Genomic DNA, 19,546 nt, shown 5'->3' on the forward strand with positions numbered 1-19,546 from the left:
TTTTATGTTTAAGGGATTAAATAACTCTCAGCATGTTTCTCCCTAGGAGCTTTTTGCTTTTTTGTATTTCACACACACACACAGACACACACACACACACACACACACACACACACACACACAGCCATTTCAGCTACATTAATTAAAGCAATGAGATATTTTTCCTATGGAAATGTAATTGTGTATATTTATGTGGGATGAGTTATTTAAGTGTTGGCAACAGGAGAGAGAGAGAGAGAGAGAGAGAGAGAGGGAGCGAGAGAGAGAGAGAGAGAGAGAGAAAGAGAGAGAGAGAGAGAGAGATGTTATAGCTTTTTCTTCCTTCCAGGTCAAAGCAAATGTAGCATGAACACTTCCTAATTTAACTCTCTTTATCTCTCTCTTTTCCTCTCTATATGCCTTGTTCTCTCTCTCTCTCTCTCTCTCTCTCTCTCTCTCTCTCTCTCTCTCTCACTTGCTCGCTCGCCTGCTCACTCTCTCTCTCTCACTCTCGCTTTCCCACTCTGTTGCTGGTTCTGAGGGAAGCAGCCACTGGAGATGTGTGACCTATTTTTCTGTAGTAGCTTCCTCTGAAAGCAAGCGCCTTTATTCGTTCCACTGTGGATCTCTCTCTCTCTCTCTCTCTCTCTCTCTCTCTCTCTCTCTCTCTTTCTCTCTTTTCTCCTTCTTTCTCTTTCTCCTTCATTCACCCCTGCATCTTCTATCTCTCCTGTTCCTTTCTCCGTCTTTCTTCCTTCATTATCTATTCATTTGCCCATTGGAATAATGCAGTAATTTCTGAGTCTGTTTTGAATAGGAAGCTTACTGGAACCATGCCTATTAAAGTCTCCTCTCCTCTCTTTCTTCTCTCACTTTATGTGGAACGGAGGGACTGTATGCTTTGATAATCCAGCAGCCCCTCAGCTCTCTCTAGCTGTGTGTGTGGCTCGCCTCACTTTTTCTAATGTTATCTCAGTCACTTGTGAGATGGTGGAGGTTATCTATGTCTCACTCACTGTATTTGTTTAGCAATTTCTCAGCAACATACTACAACATTAGTTTTCATTCTACCTAGAAAGCTAGTTCAATATTACAGACCAGCAACCATAATTCCTGGAGTGTGTGGGTGTTCTCAATAGCCATGGGAAGCCTTATGATCTCTGAGACTTCATGATTTCTATGTGAAAGTAATACTTTGAAGCTTAATCCTGGAACTCCTACTCTGTTTGTATATAAAAGGAGGTTGAAGCGATAGGATGTTCCAGAAGAGCCGTATTTAAGAGACTTTTCCAGATTTGTTTGTCCATTGAAAGTAACAAGAACCAAATGCTCAGCAGGTCAGTTAACAGTCTGAGAGGTTTGCCTGCACTCATGTAGGGGGATAATATATTGTCGTGCAAAGTATTTTGCCAGGGTTTGACTGTTTGTTGCATTCTGGCTCGATTATTAGAGACTACAGATTGTATGTAGAAGCTAATCCCATGCAATAGTACTAATCTCATTAGATCAATCCGGTGGAACCAGGTTCAGAGTGGAGGGTGGATATGGTCCATTGTCCCAGTGACCAGTTGATGTCTTATATTAGACCTGTATGTAAACATATTAACATTCATCATCTGATGGAGAAAATATCAGAAAATATGAGGATCCCATGAAGTGAATCTGAGTTGGGAACCATATTTAACTGTAAAGTGAGAGTGTATGTACTGGTGTGTGTGTGTGTGTGTGTGTGTATGTTCGTGACTGGACAGAGTTGGATGCCCTGACCTAGTTATCCACCTGCCTGAGAACTGATCAGGAGAGAGTGCTTTTTGGTAGTGTTTGAATTTGTTGTGTGTGAATGTGTGTTTCTGTATTCATGTGTAGTTTTTTTTCTTTAAAATTTTACTGATAAAGGGCAGAACTTTACTACATCAATACTTTTACTAAGGGGTCACACACTTGCTAATGAGCCTGGAATACAACCTAGAAAAAAAGCAATTTAATGTATAGATAAATGGCATATAAACATATATATTTCCCCTTTCTTCAAAAGTAGTCAGTCAGCCAGGACGTATATGATTTTGAGGGGTAGACTCATATACAAACTTATTCTACAAATTCTTGACCCTTGTTTATTGTATATATGCTGTATTTGCATTTTTTGAGCATGTGTGCAAGTCCAATAATTCCATACTCTTTTTATGCTTAGCTCTAAATAGAATTGGCTCGTAACCCACTCCTTCACTTTATACACATTCTAGCTCACTCACTCTCATATAACACAACTTAAGACTTAAGTTTAAAGATTAAGTGCCAGTATCTAAATAGTAAAGAATATTCAGAAAATAGATAAATGCCTTTTAGTTTCTAGCTAATGTCACCTTATGTAATGGCCACCAAATTGTAGCCTGAAATATGCCTGTGCATTTGTCCATTGTATATTATGCTATACAGTGTCAGAAACAACATGAGCAGGTGGATTTGAGATTGCTCAGCTCAAGTTTGAGGGATATGTGTGATAATATAGGCATGCAGCTTGATGCTAATTGGTATACACTTTTATTCCACGTTAGCTAAATTAGCCTTGTAGCACAAGTGCAAAAATCAAAGCAAACTTCAAACCCTGAACATGTCTTTTCTGATTAACTGCATTTTGAGTCAGTGGAAAATTGTGTAAATTACATTTTTGGTCATATTTTTGCTTTAATGTTCCAGACACTATCATTACAAGACCATGTCAGTGTTCGGCTCTCTGGTGTATACTCTAATTAGCGCAGTGTCCCTTAGCTAACTCTATTATTCAGGACTTTTCCTCATAGGCAAACTCAAGCCTGTCTGAGACTTAGTGGGAATAATGCCCCATGCTGAGATATAGCAGCATGTCCTGATTCCTGTGAGGGACCCCTGCGCCTGATTTTTTCATTCGATCCAATTTGAGAATCTTTTTGTGATGGAGGCATGACAAGCTTATTAGCATTCATAAGACGTGTTCACCTTTTTTGTGTAAATTGAAGGAGGAGACATAAAGAAAGGTATTAAGAGAGATAAAGAGAGAGCAGGTGATTAAAAAAGGTAATTTTCTTTCAGGGGAAATACGCCTCAATAGAAGTGCACAAAATGGCTGCCAGAAACATGGTGGGGGGAGAGAGAGAGAGAGAGAGAGAAAGAGAGAGAGAGAGAGAGAGAGAGAGAGAGAGAGAAAGAAAGGTAATTTAATGGCCATACTCAGTGACATAATCATACTAACAACTAGGTGTATATCTTAGTGAACAGGTGCCTCAGAGGCAAAATGACTATGTTTATTTCCTGTAATGTGCGTGTGTGTGTGCATGTGGCCATGTTAAGATGTGAATACTATGGTTTATCTTCCTAAAATGTCTATGAGCAACTGTCAGACCAGTGTTCCATTCTCACTTAAAGACTGTAAGTCTTTACAATAATTAATAATTAATTGAGTGTATTAATGTATTGGGCGGGCGGCACGGTGGCGCAGCAGGTAGTGTCACAGTCACACAGCTCCAGGGGCCTGGAGGTTGTGGGTTCGATTCCAGCTCCGGGTGACTGTCTGTGAGAAGTTGGTGTGTTCTCCCTGTGTCCGCGTGGGTTTCCTCCGGGTGCTCCGGTTTCCTCCCACAGTCCAAAAACACACGTTGCAGGTGGATTGGCGACTCGAAAGTGTCCGTATGTGTGTGTCTGTGTTGCCCTGTGAAGGACTGGCGTCCCCTCCAGGGTGTATTCCCACCTTGCGCCCGATGATTCCAGGTAGGCTCTGGACCCCCCGCGACCCTAAATTGGATAAGCGGTTACAGATAATGGATGGATGGAATGTATTGGGCTCTCACTATTATTTATTACTAGTTATTTGTCCATGTTACAATAGCTAGTGGTGTAAGCTGTGACATTAACCATTAATTAAGGTTTTGTGACTGGCCTAGATTGTGTTTGACTGTGTCCTGAGACGATATCCTGTTGTATTTGATCGCATGTTGTTGCTGAGAATGCAACATGTGCATATATGGTTTACCCATAATAAAGGCAGCATATTTTTGAGTCTGAGTGCGAGTTTGTGTGTGTGTGTGTGTGTGTGTGTGTGTGCGTGTGTGTGTGTGTCTGTGTGTGCTGTGTGTGTGTGTTTGTGCTACTCCAGTCCAACCCCTTCTCACCTGAGGCCCTGTGCCATCTGCTCTAAGTGGTACATTAAACCTCTGCAAGGATAAAGAGGAGATATGCTACAAGCCAAGAGGGCGAGAAGAAGAAGGGAGATCGGATAACAGGAATACATAAGGAAAGAAGAAAAACAGAAGACAAGAGAGGATAGATTGATTCAAATACACATTCAACAGCGTTATCATTTCAGAATAAATCAGTTAAAATGTATCTTGTGTGCGACACGGTGGCGCAGCAGGTAGTGTAGCAGTCACACAGCTCCAGAGACCTGGAGGTTGTGGGTTCGATTCCCGCTCCTGGTGACTGTCTGTGAGGAGTTGTTGTGTTCTCCCCGTGTCCGCGTGGGTTTCCTCTGGGTGATCCGGTTTCCTCCCACAGTCCAAAAACACACGTTGGTAGGTGGATTGGTGACTCAAAAGTGAATTTGAATGTGTGTGTGTGTGTGTGTGTGTTGTCCTGTGAAGGACTGGCGCCCCTTCCAGGGTGTGTTCCTGCCTTGCGCCCAATGATTCCAGGTAGGCTCTGGACCCACCGCGACCCTGAATTGGATAAGGGTTACAGATAATGAATGAATGAATGATGTATCTTGTGTCTGAATCACACATACACACTTTTTTTGAGTCGCCAATGCACCTACCAACAAGTGTTTTTGGACCATAGGAGGAAACCAGAGCACCCAGGGAAAACCCACGTGGACACAGGGAGAACACACTAAACTCCTCACCCGGAGTCACCCGGAGCGGCACTTGAACCTACAACCTCCAGGTCACGAAGAGTGTGTAGTATGAAAAACACTATTTCAACAGTAATGTGAACAAAAAATAGAGAGCTCCTAAAATATACTGAATTTCAATAGTAAAGTGAAGGCTATGATGAAGGGCTCTCATTTTCAGCAGTGGTTTTCGTGCGTCATTCAGATGCATCATTAAGGCATCATTATGACTGGATTCTGGGAAATGACTTCATGGGATCTGTGGGTTTTGAGACAGAAACCGCTGCTGTAAGTCACTATTAAAAGCATCAGATGTTTGGACAGGGGAATAATTGGGTGTTTTAATGGTAGCACAGCTCCTCTGTGATGTGCTAAAGTGTGGATGAGGTGTTTTGGAATGAATTATGAACCATGTGGACAGATTGGTCTGTTAACACTTTCATTATCATTCCATCAGTACAGTTACTGGTGCAGGGATCAGTAATACAACAGTTACGGACACATGAACGTGTGATGTCTGTAGCACTTTTTTCTGCATCAGAAAAACAAACGGGAAGAAATTATTTATATTTACAGCATGAGTTGTTTTCACCCCTCAAAATACGGCAGCAGCTTCTTGTTCAATCTAGTTTCTTTTTCTCAGTAAGAGCTTCCTGATGTCTCCTCATCCTTTCAGACCCCTAATGTTCTCCCTATTAAGGAATGCACAAAAAAACATTTTTTTCACTTCGGGAGCAAGAGTGAAGCTTGATTTTCTCCTTGATTGAGTTGGTAAACTCTGTTTCTTTAAATTATCTTTTGAGCTACAATTTAAAAACAATTGTTTCAATTGTTACAATTGTTTTTGATCATTTATTTTCCTTTGACTTTCTCACTTTTATTTAATTTATTATCTAATGACTCCAAAGAAATATCTTCTAAAAAAGGTACAAATTATTTGATATAATCTGATCTAATAATAATAATAATAATAATAATAATAATAATGTGTTACAGTTAAGGAGTTTGGTGTGTTCTCCCTGCGTCTGCGTGGGTTTCCTCCGGGTGCTCAGGTTTCCTCCCACAGTCCAAAAGTAGGTGGATTGGCGACTCAAAAGTGTCCGTAGGTGTGAGTGAATGTGTGAGTGTGTGTGTTGCCCTGTGAAGGACTGGCACCCCCTCCAGGGTGTATTCCCGCCTTGCGCCCAATGATTCCAGGTAGGCTCTGGACCCACCCCGACCCTGAACTGAATAAAGGTTACAGATAATGAATGAATGAATGATGTTACATTTATATAGCACCTTTCAAATACCCAAGGTTGCTTTACACAAAGAGGCAAAGAAAAGAAAAAAAATATATAGAATAAAATAATAATAATATAAAATATAGTATAATATCATATAAGTTTATAGTCACATATATACACTATGCTGGTTCATCCTGGTGCACACATCCAGTTGTTGTCTGACTCTCGCTTCATTTGCTCACATGAAACAACAAATCAAAATATTTACAGCCCACTTCTATCACATAATCGGCCTACTTCACAAACCGCCACCTGCGACACTGACCCCAGTGTGTGCACTACCCGTATGCTAGCCCTAAGCTCTTTGATGTGGAGGTGCTGATTTGGCACAGTGGGATTAGCGCATCCACAGCAGGCGCTGTGCCCCTGAATTAGGTTATTATGGAGATTATTTTCCCTCTGTAGCTTTCACAGCCGGGTCTTGTCACAGATAAGTCATATTAGGAGCCCTCAATTTTTTAAAGCTCCTACATGAATACAGAGGTACCACCTCAGACCGTGACTTTAAGAGGATGAAAGTGTCAACATTATTTAACATCATTCACAACTCTCTCAGTTAGCCATTTACAACATAGTGAGAAAGCTTTCTGAATCTGATGAAATGTATTTTGTGTATGAACCCAGATTTAAGGAAAGGTCCATAAGACAGGCATATCTCTCAGGATCTTGTTGGTAGTAATCTCGCACAGAGGTGGGCATTAGGAAAATTTAGTTTATGACTGTTCCAAGTGGCTGGCAGGTAGTGTCGCTGTCACACAGCTCCAGGGACCTAGGATTGTGGGTGTGAGTCCAGCTCCAGGTGATTGGTGTGTTCTCTCTGTGTCTATGTAGGTGTCCTCCAGGTGCTCAGGTTTCCTCCCACACATCGGTAGGTGGATTGGTGACTCAGAAGTGTCTGTAGGTGTGAGTGTGTGAATGAATGTGTAAGTGTGTGTTGCTCTGTGAAGGATTGGCGCCCCCTCCAGGGTGTGTTCCTGCCTTGCACCCAGTGATTCCACACCCACCGTGACCCTGAATGGATGACTGTTCCAAGTTGTTTACAGATCTTCTATTGTGTGTGAATTTCCAGAATTAAAAGGTATATATTTCATTACTGACACTGAAAATCTGAAAGATTTTGGAAGTTTTATTTCTAAATTCATTACCCATTTGGAGTCACGAAGTTTTGCTCCAAAAGGGAGAGTATCCCGCATTTTGCGTCTTCATGTGTTGTATTGCTATATTATATCTCATGATATAATGGAGATCACTCTGACAGGTGAGTTATTACCTTGTTTCCTCTTTGAAACAGCATATTCAAATATACCCTCATGCACATGAACAGAACCAGATTAGAACTGGTTCATATTAGAACTGAAGGAGACGTTTGCCAGTCCAGGATACGGATAAGGTGGAAACTCGATTAGACCAGCAACAACTACTCTGACTGTTCCCAAGTGCAGCCAACCATTGTAGGCATCAAATACCATGACATTTAGAGCCAGCCTTAAAAATCAGCTCCTGACAAGCCCATACAGCTCCATTCATAGTTTCTATAGTCAGGCTTACCTCTCTGATTGTTGGAATATTTCATGGCCCTTTCTCATGGGTTGTGTGGTTAAGCCCTTATCACCAAACAAATGACTGAGCCTCATTGTAATTAACACCATTATCACTAAAACAGCAGCTTGGAGACTCCTGATTTAGCTCTGGCACTTTCCCCTGTGCTCGCCTTAAAGATTACAGCCAAAATGGCTGACGGTGTGGGTGCCCACCACTCTGGGTGCCACTTTCATGATAATTATAGTGTTTATGAGGCTGCTGTTCTGGATCACTTAACCAAAGCATCAGTGCTTCATTATGTCAGAGGGAAGGCACAGAACAGGCAAAAATAAATCATTAAAAAAAATAAATTTACACAATTTCACAATCATTGCGGATAGAAATGGACAAATGGCTGCTACAACTGTTTATGGCTGTGTGCAACATGAATGGTTCTCCAGTCGGTTAGATTGGCTAGAAGCTTAAATATTGTCAAAGAGGCACTGTGGCACAAGCCTTCTGGATGAGCTTGTTATTTTAACTCTCTACTGGAGAGTAGAACTCATATACTGAGGCTTTTGCTTCATTTGGCGGTTCCCTGAAGCTAAAAATCTAAATTATGCTATCTGTATATATGTTGTTGATGTTCTGTTTGCGTAGCCGGTACACAAACAGGCATGGTGATGCAGAAACCTTTTATCATATTGTAGGTACATGAGAGAAAAGAAGAGATTGAGTAGGAGACAGAGTCGAAGAGAGCGAGAGAAAGGCAGCTATCAGGCTAATGTTTTGTGTTGATGTACAATACTAATGGGTGCTGATGCACAGGTCTTAAATCAGAGGCTGCATCCACATCAGTCTGTGCGTGCATGTGTGTGTGTGTGTGCTCTAGAGACATGCTTTAACTCTGGCTTGTAATTTCTCCAAGTGTATCGTCTTCCAGTTACTGCTGTTAACATTAATGACCTTGTTCAGGCAGAGAGTCCAGTGGGGTGTGTGTGTGGGGGGAGGGGTTTGTTGGTGTTTGTGCCCAACTTGAAATTAGGTCTGTACAACATGAACAAAATTATACATTAATGTTGTATTGCTGTATACTGTATTACTGTATGCTCTACAATGCATTAAATCCAATGTCAACATGCATTATTTTTTCTGATACTAAAACCCTGAGCATCAACCAATACCAATTCAAGATTATGTTATCTAATAAACGATACTTTAAAATGAGCTTTTTTTTTTAAAATAAAAATACTCACTTAAGGCGAAATCTAAAGGCTGCACTTTGAGGAGCTGGTGTTATATAAGAATGCTGAATAATGTGTAATAGTGACTAACGTGTAATAGTGATTTCCAGTTAGGGCTGGGCAATTAATTGACAAATTAATCAAAATAGACATTCAGAACTTCTAATCAGCATAATCTTGTCTATCGATTATATTGATTATTTTTATTCCCAGCTTTAATACTGGAACATATTTACAAGACAAGCCTCATCACTGAACTATGAGGGTCCAAAATACAAAAACAAAATAATTGTAATCATGGTAAAATGTACAATTAATTGTGATATTTGTTTGCACCCGTATCATCCAGCACTACTTCCAGTGAATAAACATTATCAAGTTTGGGCCAGGGTTGCATGGTGGCACATCAGGTAGTGTCGCAGTCACACAGCTCCAGGGACTCTCTGTGAGGAGTGTGGTGTGTTCTCCCTGTGTCTGCGTGGGTTTCCTCCGGGTGCTCCGGTTTCCTCCCACAGTCCTAAAACATACATTGGTAGGTGTATTGTCGACTCAAAAGTGTCCGTAGGTGTGAGTGTGTGAGTGAATATTTGAGTGTGTGTGTTGCCCTGTGAAGGACTGGCGCCCCCTCCAGGGTGTATTCCCGCCTTGCGCCCAATGATTCCATGTAGGAATCTCTGGACCCAGCACAACCCTGAACTGTTAAGCGCTTACAGGTGAATGAATGAATGAAGTTTGGGCCAGGCTTGGACTTCCTAATCAGGTCATATATGACACAGACTATGGGAATCATCTGCAAAGGCTAATCTGGCAATAGTGATTTACAAATGCAGCAGCAATTTCCAAGAAAAATATCCTTCTGTATTCCTGTTGTCACCTGAGCTCAGTAAGCTGTGTTCTGCTCAGCATCATCTATGCCCAGATATTTCTGAGGATGGAGGATACTTTTCCTCTCTTTTCTTTTTGCTGGGAATCACACCTTCATTGTGTGTATGTTCAGTACTTAGCCTACATCGGTTCAGCTGCTCCATCTATCATTCATCTCTCCCTCTCTCTGTCTTTCTCTCTCTCTCTCTCTCTCTCTCTCTCTCTCTCTCTCTCTCTCTCTCTCTCTCTCATGTATATTTGATAGCAGCTAGGAAGTGCAGACCAATGGCATTTCGATACTGCTGCATTAACAGATGTAATGAAGAGATGAGAGAGAAAAAACAAGTAGTAAGACACGACTAATTATAGAAATGGGTGGATTTCTCTACTTTGTCTAATGCACAAAACAGAATGTAATTTACAGACTGTTCTTTGGAGCTTTCTACAGAGATCTTTTGGAACTTAAGGTCTGGATATTTTCTTGTGTAATTAGTTACATTATGTTTAAATAAATGTCTTGTTTTGGAATACTGTTTTATACATTATTTAAAAATCTCTTGTAGAACATCAAATCTATTTTGATGAGTGTAAATCTGTCACTTGTTCATTTAAATGGAGAAATATATGCAGCAAAAAATCAGAGTGACTTGTTTTATCCCATGAATTCAGATCACAAAAATCTCAGATTCAGTCCGATTTTTGAGATTTGAATACATGAGATGAAACGAGTCACTGATTTTTTGCTGCATACAGAGTGCAGACACTTTAGACTTGTCCCGCCTCTTCACCTAAGTGTACACAATCACAGGACACATGTTTATGTGGAGGCGCAAACATGAGGTGAAATGGAGCAAAACAAACATGACAAGTGCAGAAAAATAAGTGTGCTGAGAAGTGTAAGAGAACTGAGTGAAAAAGGCTTCTCCTCGTTCCAATATTTCAGTCAGTTGTGGCTCATTCTCATTTAAAGGAACGGGAGCTGGAACCTGTCGTTCTGAACAGGGCTGTTTAGAGAGAGTAAGGTTTTTTGTGGTATGTTGACAAAAGCATGTCACAGACATTTCATCGTTGATTACCAGAAATGATCACTAATTCCAGTATTTATCTTTGAATGTGTAATTTTTTTCAGCCTCTTTATCCTTTGTGCTGAGGTCATCACATGGTTGCCTCATTTGCTGTGTATTTGAGTGTAGTTTAATTGTGTATATTTGAACAGCGAAGCCCATTATGTACTTATCGTTTTTTACAGTGATTTGTTATAATAAACTTGACTGTGTTCACAGTCAAGGCTTGTCTGCAGCCCATTAGCCTGTCCACTTTTGGATAAGAGGGAGACTGCTCATTGTAGGTAAAAGGTTGAGGGGATGGGGATTGAGTGTCAAGAGGCTGTTTGCTCTGTGGATGAGGTGAATTAGAATGATGATTAACCCTTTAGAAGTCTTTTCACAGGCGTTAACCAAAAACATGGTGTAATTTGATATGAATGTGTGTGTGTGTGTGTGTGTGTGTGTGTGTTCCTGAAGAGATATGAAGTGCTCTCAGAGTGTGAAAAATGATGACTGGGAGGTTGGACCAGTACCATCTTAAGTTTCCTAGGGCCAAACCCCTCCTCAAACATAATGCAATTACAGCCCCACAATATAATGAATGCCACTTACCGTTAACATCCATTAACTTGTTACGTCACTGATACAATGATAGGAAGATGCAGATTTTACTTAAACACTAATCAGCCACAAGATTAAAAATGATTATCTCAGTGCTATGGCACCTGTCAAAGGGTGGGGTATATCAGGCAGCAAGGGAACAGACAGTTCTTAAAGTTGATGCGTTGGAAGCAGGAAACATGGGCAAATGTAAAATGTGAGCAACTTTGACATGTGCCAAGTTTAGTTTTATTCAGAGCATCTCCAAATTTGCAGGTTTCTGTGGTGAACTAGTGACAGGGTCATGGGTGGCCAAGGCTCACTGATTAGTGAGGGAGGATCCTCAGAAAAGCTACTGTGTAATCGGTGTATACTGTACATGGAAATGGATGTGTTTTTGAGTATGTCCACCTTGATACAATTCCATGACTTTAGAGAATCTTTTGATAGAGACAATGATTATGCTGCTGTTGTGTTATTCATGCGTGGTCTAGTACAGTGCTGGGGATTATACTGTGCCCCGATGGCAGGTAGTAGACAACAGTGACTAAGACCTCAGACTCAGACTCTCTGGTTATTGCCTATATATGCCTCTTATCTAGGATACATATCTTGTGAGTGAAAGCTTTTAAGGTTACATTCCATGCATTACATTTTCCCAAATAAAAAGAAAAATAAAATGTAGGTGTAAACGCAGTCTTGAGGATGTAAAAGCTACTTAAAGTCACAATTCAGATTGTAGTGTGGGTTTTACAAACAAACATGAACATGAATGGTATATTACAAGGTTTAAAACCATCAGTGTGTGTTCTTTGCCTGTCTCAGACCAGCTGTCAATGTTTGGGGGCTTTTCTGGCTGGTTTGGCCCTGTTTGGCTCTGGGGGTATATGTACTCTTTTGTTATTATTGTAGTGGCCTTATCTTGAGGGGGGCACTGCTGTAAGTATTCAGAGCCTCAACCATCTGTCTACTAAAAACCTTCCCTCTATTCTCTCTTCTTCATATCCCTTGCTTCTCCTGCTCTTTCTCTTCCCTGCAATGTGCTTAGCAATTAATTATCTTGTTAATACTTTTATTAAAGTCCATCTTAAACCTGGTATTGTGTCTCAAATGCACAGCTTATTGTAGGGCTACTTCTTCAGCCATATTCATCAGTTCAGCCTTTCGGTTTACTTACTGTTGCCAGCAGTTGAGTTGATATGTTTGATACATGTGAAAACGATGTTCTACCTGGTTCAGAGAGCACACACAGGTGTGCTCTCTCATGTTTCACATTGAGTGTATCTTGTGGAGGTAAAATGTAAAGTGTGTGTTTGTGTGTAAGCCTCAGCTGTTTCCCTTGCAGCAGCAGCACATCTGGGAACGAGAAGGCCAGCTGCCTGCTGCTGTAGACTCTGAATGTAAATCAAGTGCACTTGTAGAGCCTGCCTTATTTAAACTATCCATTAATACAGTTCATTTTAATGCAAACATAAAGCGATGTTAATATTACTTTGATTTGTTCACACAGCACTTGTTTATGAAGGCTGACTATATTTTGAACCATTTGCTAATTAATTAAAATGTTTTAATTTTGTTGGTCTTAATTTTGGAGAGCAGGTCCAGCACAGTTCTCACAGTGTGGGGCATGTGTCTGAATACTCAGCTGCTGCTGGGATCTGCTTGCAACTTCTATCTGCATTTGTTCTCAGTGAATATGTAATGTATGTGTTAGCAATCTGTAAAGTACAGTAAACTAGGGTTATTACAGTTTGCTGTTTTCACTGGAGGTAGTGCTCATTCCTCAGTGTTTGCTGTGGCTTTGTGTGATTAAGGCTGTATTGTTTACTCTTGTGGCGTCTGCTGCATCTGAAGTTTATCGATCTCTGGATCTGCTTCACTCACTCCAGCCCCCATTGCAGTCAGGAATCACGTAATTAAACATGAGGATAAATTATATGATACAACGCCCTCTCCTTCACTTTGTCGGTGAGGACCGGAAGAGAGAGGGGTGTGTGTGTGTGTGTGTGTGTGTGTGTGGGAAAAGGTACTTATTACCAAGTTCAAGAATGAGACACAGAATTGTCTACACACACTGAAATATGATGGGTGTTTTGCTTTGAGATCTTTTGTGAGTCTGTCTGGTCAAGCTACTCATATTTCTATGTGTTGTAGACATTCATTTATTCATTCATTGTCTATTACCACTTATCCAGTTCAGGGTCATGGTGGGTCCGGAGCCTACCTGGAATCACTGGGCGCAAGGCAGGAACACACCCTGGAGGGGGCGCCAGTCCTTCGCAGGGTGATACACACTCACAACTTTGGACACTTTTGAGTCGCCAATCCACCTACTAACGTATGTTTTTGGACCGTGGGAGGAAACCCACGCAGACACAGGGAAAACACACCAAACTCCTCACAGACAGAAACCTGGAGTGTGACAGAGACACTACCTACTGCGCCACCGTGCCATGTTGTAGACATTTTTAATTAAACATTTAGAGAATATGACTAAATAAATATACGTATTTGGAGAGTTTGCAGTATTTTCTCAGTTTCTCTGTTTAGTCCCATGTGCTATTTCACAGTGCTACTAAGCTGGAAGGGAGAATTCTAGCACATGCTTCCTCTGAATTATGTGAGGTGTAATTGCATCTTGTTTAACAGCCACTAAAACAAAGCAATCTGTGTGTTAAGCATGGTGTTTAGTGATGGGGGATTGAGGCCACACGGAGAGTGTGAAGACAGTTATACTCCCTTGCACTCCTTTGTGTCGCAAAGTAACAAAGTACCAATGAACGTGAATGTACTTAACAGCCTCCACTGTTACTCAGATGAAGCAAATCAATAGAACGTCTTGGCAAACTGGATTATGAATATATGCACATACTTGGTGCTTCACATGGTAGTACCCATAAAATGCCTGTGACATGTTATTCCATTTACTATGCCCAACATGGACAGTTTGTAAGTATCTGAACATATCGGAAAAAGCTTACCATTACAAACCAAAATGTGGTCGGATTTGGCCCTTTGAGTGAGTCTCTGTGTGTGTGTGTGTGGTAGGTTTGGTTTGCTTGAGTGGTCCTGTATCGTCGGTATTCATTTAAAAGCAATAGAATATGAACTTGATAAAGCTAAAATATAGTAATATGTTAATTTGTGTGTTGTGTGTTTTTTGTGTTGCAGGGGGCACGAGTGTGGGTGAAGGAGAAAGAACAGCTGCTTCCTTCTACTGTGAACTCCTGTGGAGATGGAACACTTGTACTCACTACTGACTATGGAGAGGTAAGTCTCTCTCTCTCTCTCTCTCTCTCTCTCTCTCTCTCTCTCTCGTGTACACTCCATTTCTCCCTTTTCTTTCTTTACAAGCAATAACACACACACACACACACACACACGCATTGCCCTTTATGTGTGAATGGTTGACATATGACTGAAAGGTTGAGCACGTAATGCATTGTGGCTTAAATGCCCTCCTGACAGCTGTGTGTGTCTGTGTGGGTGTGTGTTGGTGCCAGCCTTATGCTCTTATGCTGCCATTAATACTTTATATTAGTCATTGTATTCTGATTCTGACTACAATATACACTGTAGTCATTCCGACTCTGGCTCACGTATTACACTCACATATAGGTTACACATATTATAGTGTATCGAAATTTTGGTGTTTGCTTTGAATTTTCATTTAGGTGCAATTTGTTGTCGTTTCAAATGCGAATTACATACAGTATCAGCATGCTCGTTTTTGGCTGCTGTGTTTTCAGGTAGTATCAAACCTGCAGTGGAGAAGCTCTTTTGCAATGACATGGGATTCATGGAAATTTAGAAAAACGGCAAAACAAAACAACTGTTTACATCTGAAAGCTCTGAGTGTGTAACTGTCTGTGAAAAAAACAAACAACCAAAAGTATTAAATGGCGCTTCCTGCTGTGAAGACGACAGATACTTGGCTGTATACGGTTGGGTGTTTCTGAGAATGTGAGATTCCTGGTATTCAGCTCTCTCAGCATCTCTTCTGAGATACATTTATTACTAGCTTTTAAACATACTTTTATTAGAAACACTTTACCTTAGGTGTTGGGACAATAAGTCTTTTTCCATCAACAATTAGTTGTTTGTTATTCTCTAGGGCCAGTGTAGACTACTGTAAAGTGTACTTATATGGTGTGTGTTTCTGATAAAATGGCACATGTGGGTAGATGCCAAAGAGCTTTCTGATAGCCAATTAAATTTGCTGGTGTGTTTTATGTTTGAATTTTATATTTATATAATTTGAGCTAATCCATGCTTTTGGTGCGATTATCAGTTTTTTGACAAACTTCTCAAGCTCATACAAAACCTCCAAGCTCCAGTTAAATGTGGGGTCTCTGAGTAGGGAAATCATCAAGCTGGACGCTGTCCCTTCAGGAAAACAGCTGGATACCACTGTTATATGCATATGTGACTATGCAAAGTGGAATATAAATAAATGGCAGCCCTGCTGTAGAGTGATGAATTTTTCATGCTGATAAAAAGGCACAATACAGCACAGAGCAACAGAGGGACGGATCTAATCTGACATCCATTACTGCAGGCCAGTGTCTCTTTCTCTCTCTCTCACGCTCTCTCCCTCTCTTTCTCGTCAGTTCTGTGAATTATTCAGTCAGCTGTGTGAGTGTAAGAGTGTGTGACCCACTTCCAGCTGTGGTTCTGGTTGGGTTATTAGGGCAGTGTGCATGCGCATGCAACTTCAAAATACTTTACCTAGTTCTCCTTAATGAATACAATCTTAACCTAAACGCAGTCAGTCAGACAAGACATGTTAGGCACCTGAAGATTACGAGGTTAATATAGACATCTATTATTAATTATTGATGGGCTATAATTACTTTTTAGCCCATCAATTAACAGTATGCAAACTGTAGTGTAACTACATTTCACACTCTGTGTAATGTTTTAAGTAATTAAAAGTATCCCTTCAGATGTGGTCAGAACTATCTGCTGGATTATAAACCTCCATTTGTAAAGCGACCTTGGGTATTAGAAATGCACTGTATAAATGTAACCTATTATTATTATTATTATTATTGTTATTGTCTTGTTAGCTATATTAGCCTCATATAATCTACATTTTTTTATTTTATGTTTAATTATTCTCTTTATTTGTTACTTTACTTGTTAATTATAAAAGCTTACAATTGTACAATTGAAAGCATACATTTTTGGTCACTTTTCTTAAAGGTTTTGCTGCTCAAATCCTACACTCAACAGCCTAACTGTAAATCAACCTACAGAAGCTGTTACAGTGCTCTGCACCAGGCTTTAATTCAGACTTGAGCCGACATGTGATTTTCCAGGAACTTCATTTTAATGACCATTAAACTCCAGTGTAAGTAGGAATATGTATATCGTGTAGTCAGCCATGATCTGACCTCAAATATGAGGAACATACGTTGAAGCACAGTGCTGCCAGCCGAGAGAACTTTGCACAACCAGACAATGGACAGTGACAGAATATATTTGGAGCTTGGGGTTAGATTTAAACCCATTTTACTTAAGATACCCTTCCCCCTTCTGTACCATCAACCACCCACACAGAGTAGATGCTCACCGGAGACAGGAGGGAGTGGTTGTTATGGAAACAGTCTGAACAGGTGATGACATTTTGTCTCACTATATACTATGTATGATGATGAATCATTAGCAAGAGAAAGAGAAAGAGAGAGAGAGAGAGAGAGAGAGAGTGCGAGGGAAGCGAGAGCGAGCCCTCCGGAGCAATGGTCAAAAAGTATTTCCTCCCAATGCCATTCATGCAAAGGGAAGCCTTCTGCCTCACTGAGTGTGTGTGTGTGTGTGTGTGTGTGTGTGTGTGTGTGTGTGTGTGTGTGAAAACATTGATTTGGGCTGAATATAGAATCTGGAGCACAAATATAGAATTTTGTGACCTAAATCTGAGCAAAAATGAGCACTACACAATTCTTAAGCAACAAGCAAAAACAATCAGGGGCCCATTTTATACCTTTTACTTTTTCTTATCTACATTTTTATTAAGTGACAATCTTGGCTCATGGATTATATTTTCATTTCAATTTCGACCTTTAACAAGGCACATTTTCTAATTAATTCTATTAATTAATTCTAATTCTAACTAATTTTGTGATATCCAGTGATAAAAAAGCCAGGGGGTGAAGGTTAGCACATACTTTCTTCAGGCATCATTTCAAACTAGTGCTTACCTAATTTTAATAGAGCACTACATGCTTTAAGAAGAACAATACTTGCTTTTTTTGCAGCAGCTACAGATGCATGTGTTGGTTTACATCATGCTGAGTGAAGGGGAGAAGGAGGACCATTTTACCATCAACAAATAACACCTGCTGGAACCCATTGATGTAATCAAAAATCAGAAGGTGTTTCAGATGAAAATGATATTTTATATCAATATGTAACAAATGACAAATGATGTGTAATTCTGCTTAATATCACCAGAGAAATTAACAAAAAATGTGAGGCTTTACCCTTGCAAAATAATATTTACTAATTACAAAACATTGGATGAACTGAAATAAGGGATAAGCTTCTCTGACACAGCATCATCTCTCTCTCTCTCTCTCTCTCTCTCTCTCTCTCTCTCTCTCTCTCTCTCTCTGTGTGTGTGTTTTCTGTGTGTATGGGTGTGTAATTGTGCCTCTGTGAGGAACAAATGCTCTAACCTTGGTAGGACCTTGGTAGAGGTTTGACCTTTATGCTGCACACTGCTTAAAAAAATGTGATTTTATTTATTTTTTTGTTTTAACACAAATACTACTTAATTTGGAAAAAATAAAAAGCAGAAAAATTGCTGTTAATCTCTTTAGTTTGGGAGTCATTTTACCTGACTACAGTAATACAGCTGCAAAGTCCTCCCAAGTATACTATAACACCTTGTGTGTATGTATGAAAGATGTATGACAATATGATAGATGAAAAAATATGTATGAAAAATTGGGCTGGTACATATTTAATGATAAGATAAGATAAGATAAGATAAGATAAGATAAGATAAGATAAGATAAGATAAGATAAGATAAGATAATCCTGTATTAATCCCACAGTGGGGAAATTCAAAGTGTTTCAGCAGCAAAGGGACAGTAAAGTACTAAGTAATAAAAAAAGAGGTAGCAAAGAAAAGCTTTGTAATTACTGTAAACATAAATAATGGAATATAAAATAAGAAATATCAAAATTCTGAAGAATATTTACAGCTAAATGAACATGACAATTGTACATGGTACATTGCACATTATATTGTATAAAATATCACAGTTGTATTAAATTGTGCACATTCTGTATCGTCCAAATAATTTACGTTCTGTATTTTTAGTGCAGTGTAAAATGTTGGTGTAGATGTATGTGTTCTACTGGGAGTAGTGATGGTTATAAAGTGGTTTATTAGGAGCAGTGCTGGTTGAAAGTCTAACAGCAGCAGGAAGGAAGGATCTGAAATAATGTTCCTTCAAACACTTGGGGTGAACAGCCGGTCACTGAAGGAAATGCCCAGGTAGATATACGAGGTCCCCCTCTCAATGTCTGTTCCGTGGATGTTCACTGGTGAATGGGAGTGTAATGGGGGTAAATAGATTTTGTAAACTGCCAAAAATTATTTATTTTTGTTCCTACAGCTTTAGTTAAAGCTTAGTTAAAACTTTACTGACTGATATGATGATTAACTATGAGTATACATTCAATTCAATTAAACAGCAGCCATTAAGCCTTAATATGTTGTAGCACAGGGTGTGGAGCTATTCAGACTTCTGAACAACTTTAGTTTAGCTTTATTACCTGTGTTTGTTGTAACAGGGTATTCTCTTTTTAATTGTCTTGATATTTTATTGTTGTTGTTGTTGTTGTTGTTGTTGTTGTTGTTGTTGTTGTTGTTGTTATGTATTGCTTGCCTGACGTTGATTTGTATTCAGATTCCCCAGTTTTTCCGTGTTGTGCTGAAATGCCCAGTATCTGGTGACTGATATGTCACTGAAGGCCTTGTGTGTATATGTTATTATAGGTGATATGAGGCTTCCTGGGCCTTTACGCTAGCATTTGGCAAACACTTTTCTTTTCATTTTAATCATTTAAAGATTAATGTAAAGCTTAGTGGAGGGTGATGTGGTTGTTTGAGTAGGGAATCAATCCCGAGTCTGC

The 19,546-nt window shown here is 39.9% G+C and overlaps 1 protein-coding gene across 1 annotated transcript in view; it reads left to right on the plus strand.

Moving 5' to 3' along the window:
* The window catches only part of myo10l1 (myosin X, like 1), a 64,835-nt gene that overhangs the window by 10,343 nt on the left and 34,946 nt on the right, over nucleotides 1–19,546 (plus strand). Inside the window, exon 2 of the mRNA XM_066665849.1 lies at nucleotides 14,573–14,671. Within this exon, the coding sequence (XP_066521946.1) occupies nucleotides 14,573–14,671 (99 nt within the window). The remainder of the gene's footprint in view (nucleotides 1–14,572; nucleotides 14,672–19,546) is intronic.

Source organism: Hoplias malabaricus, chromosome 3, assembly GCF_029633855.1.
Source record: "Hoplias malabaricus isolate fHopMal1 chromosome 3, fHopMal1.hap1, whole genome shotgun sequence".
In the NCBI taxonomy this organism is placed as follows: domain Eukaryota; kingdom Metazoa; phylum Chordata; class Actinopteri; order Characiformes; family Erythrinidae; genus Hoplias; species Hoplias malabaricus.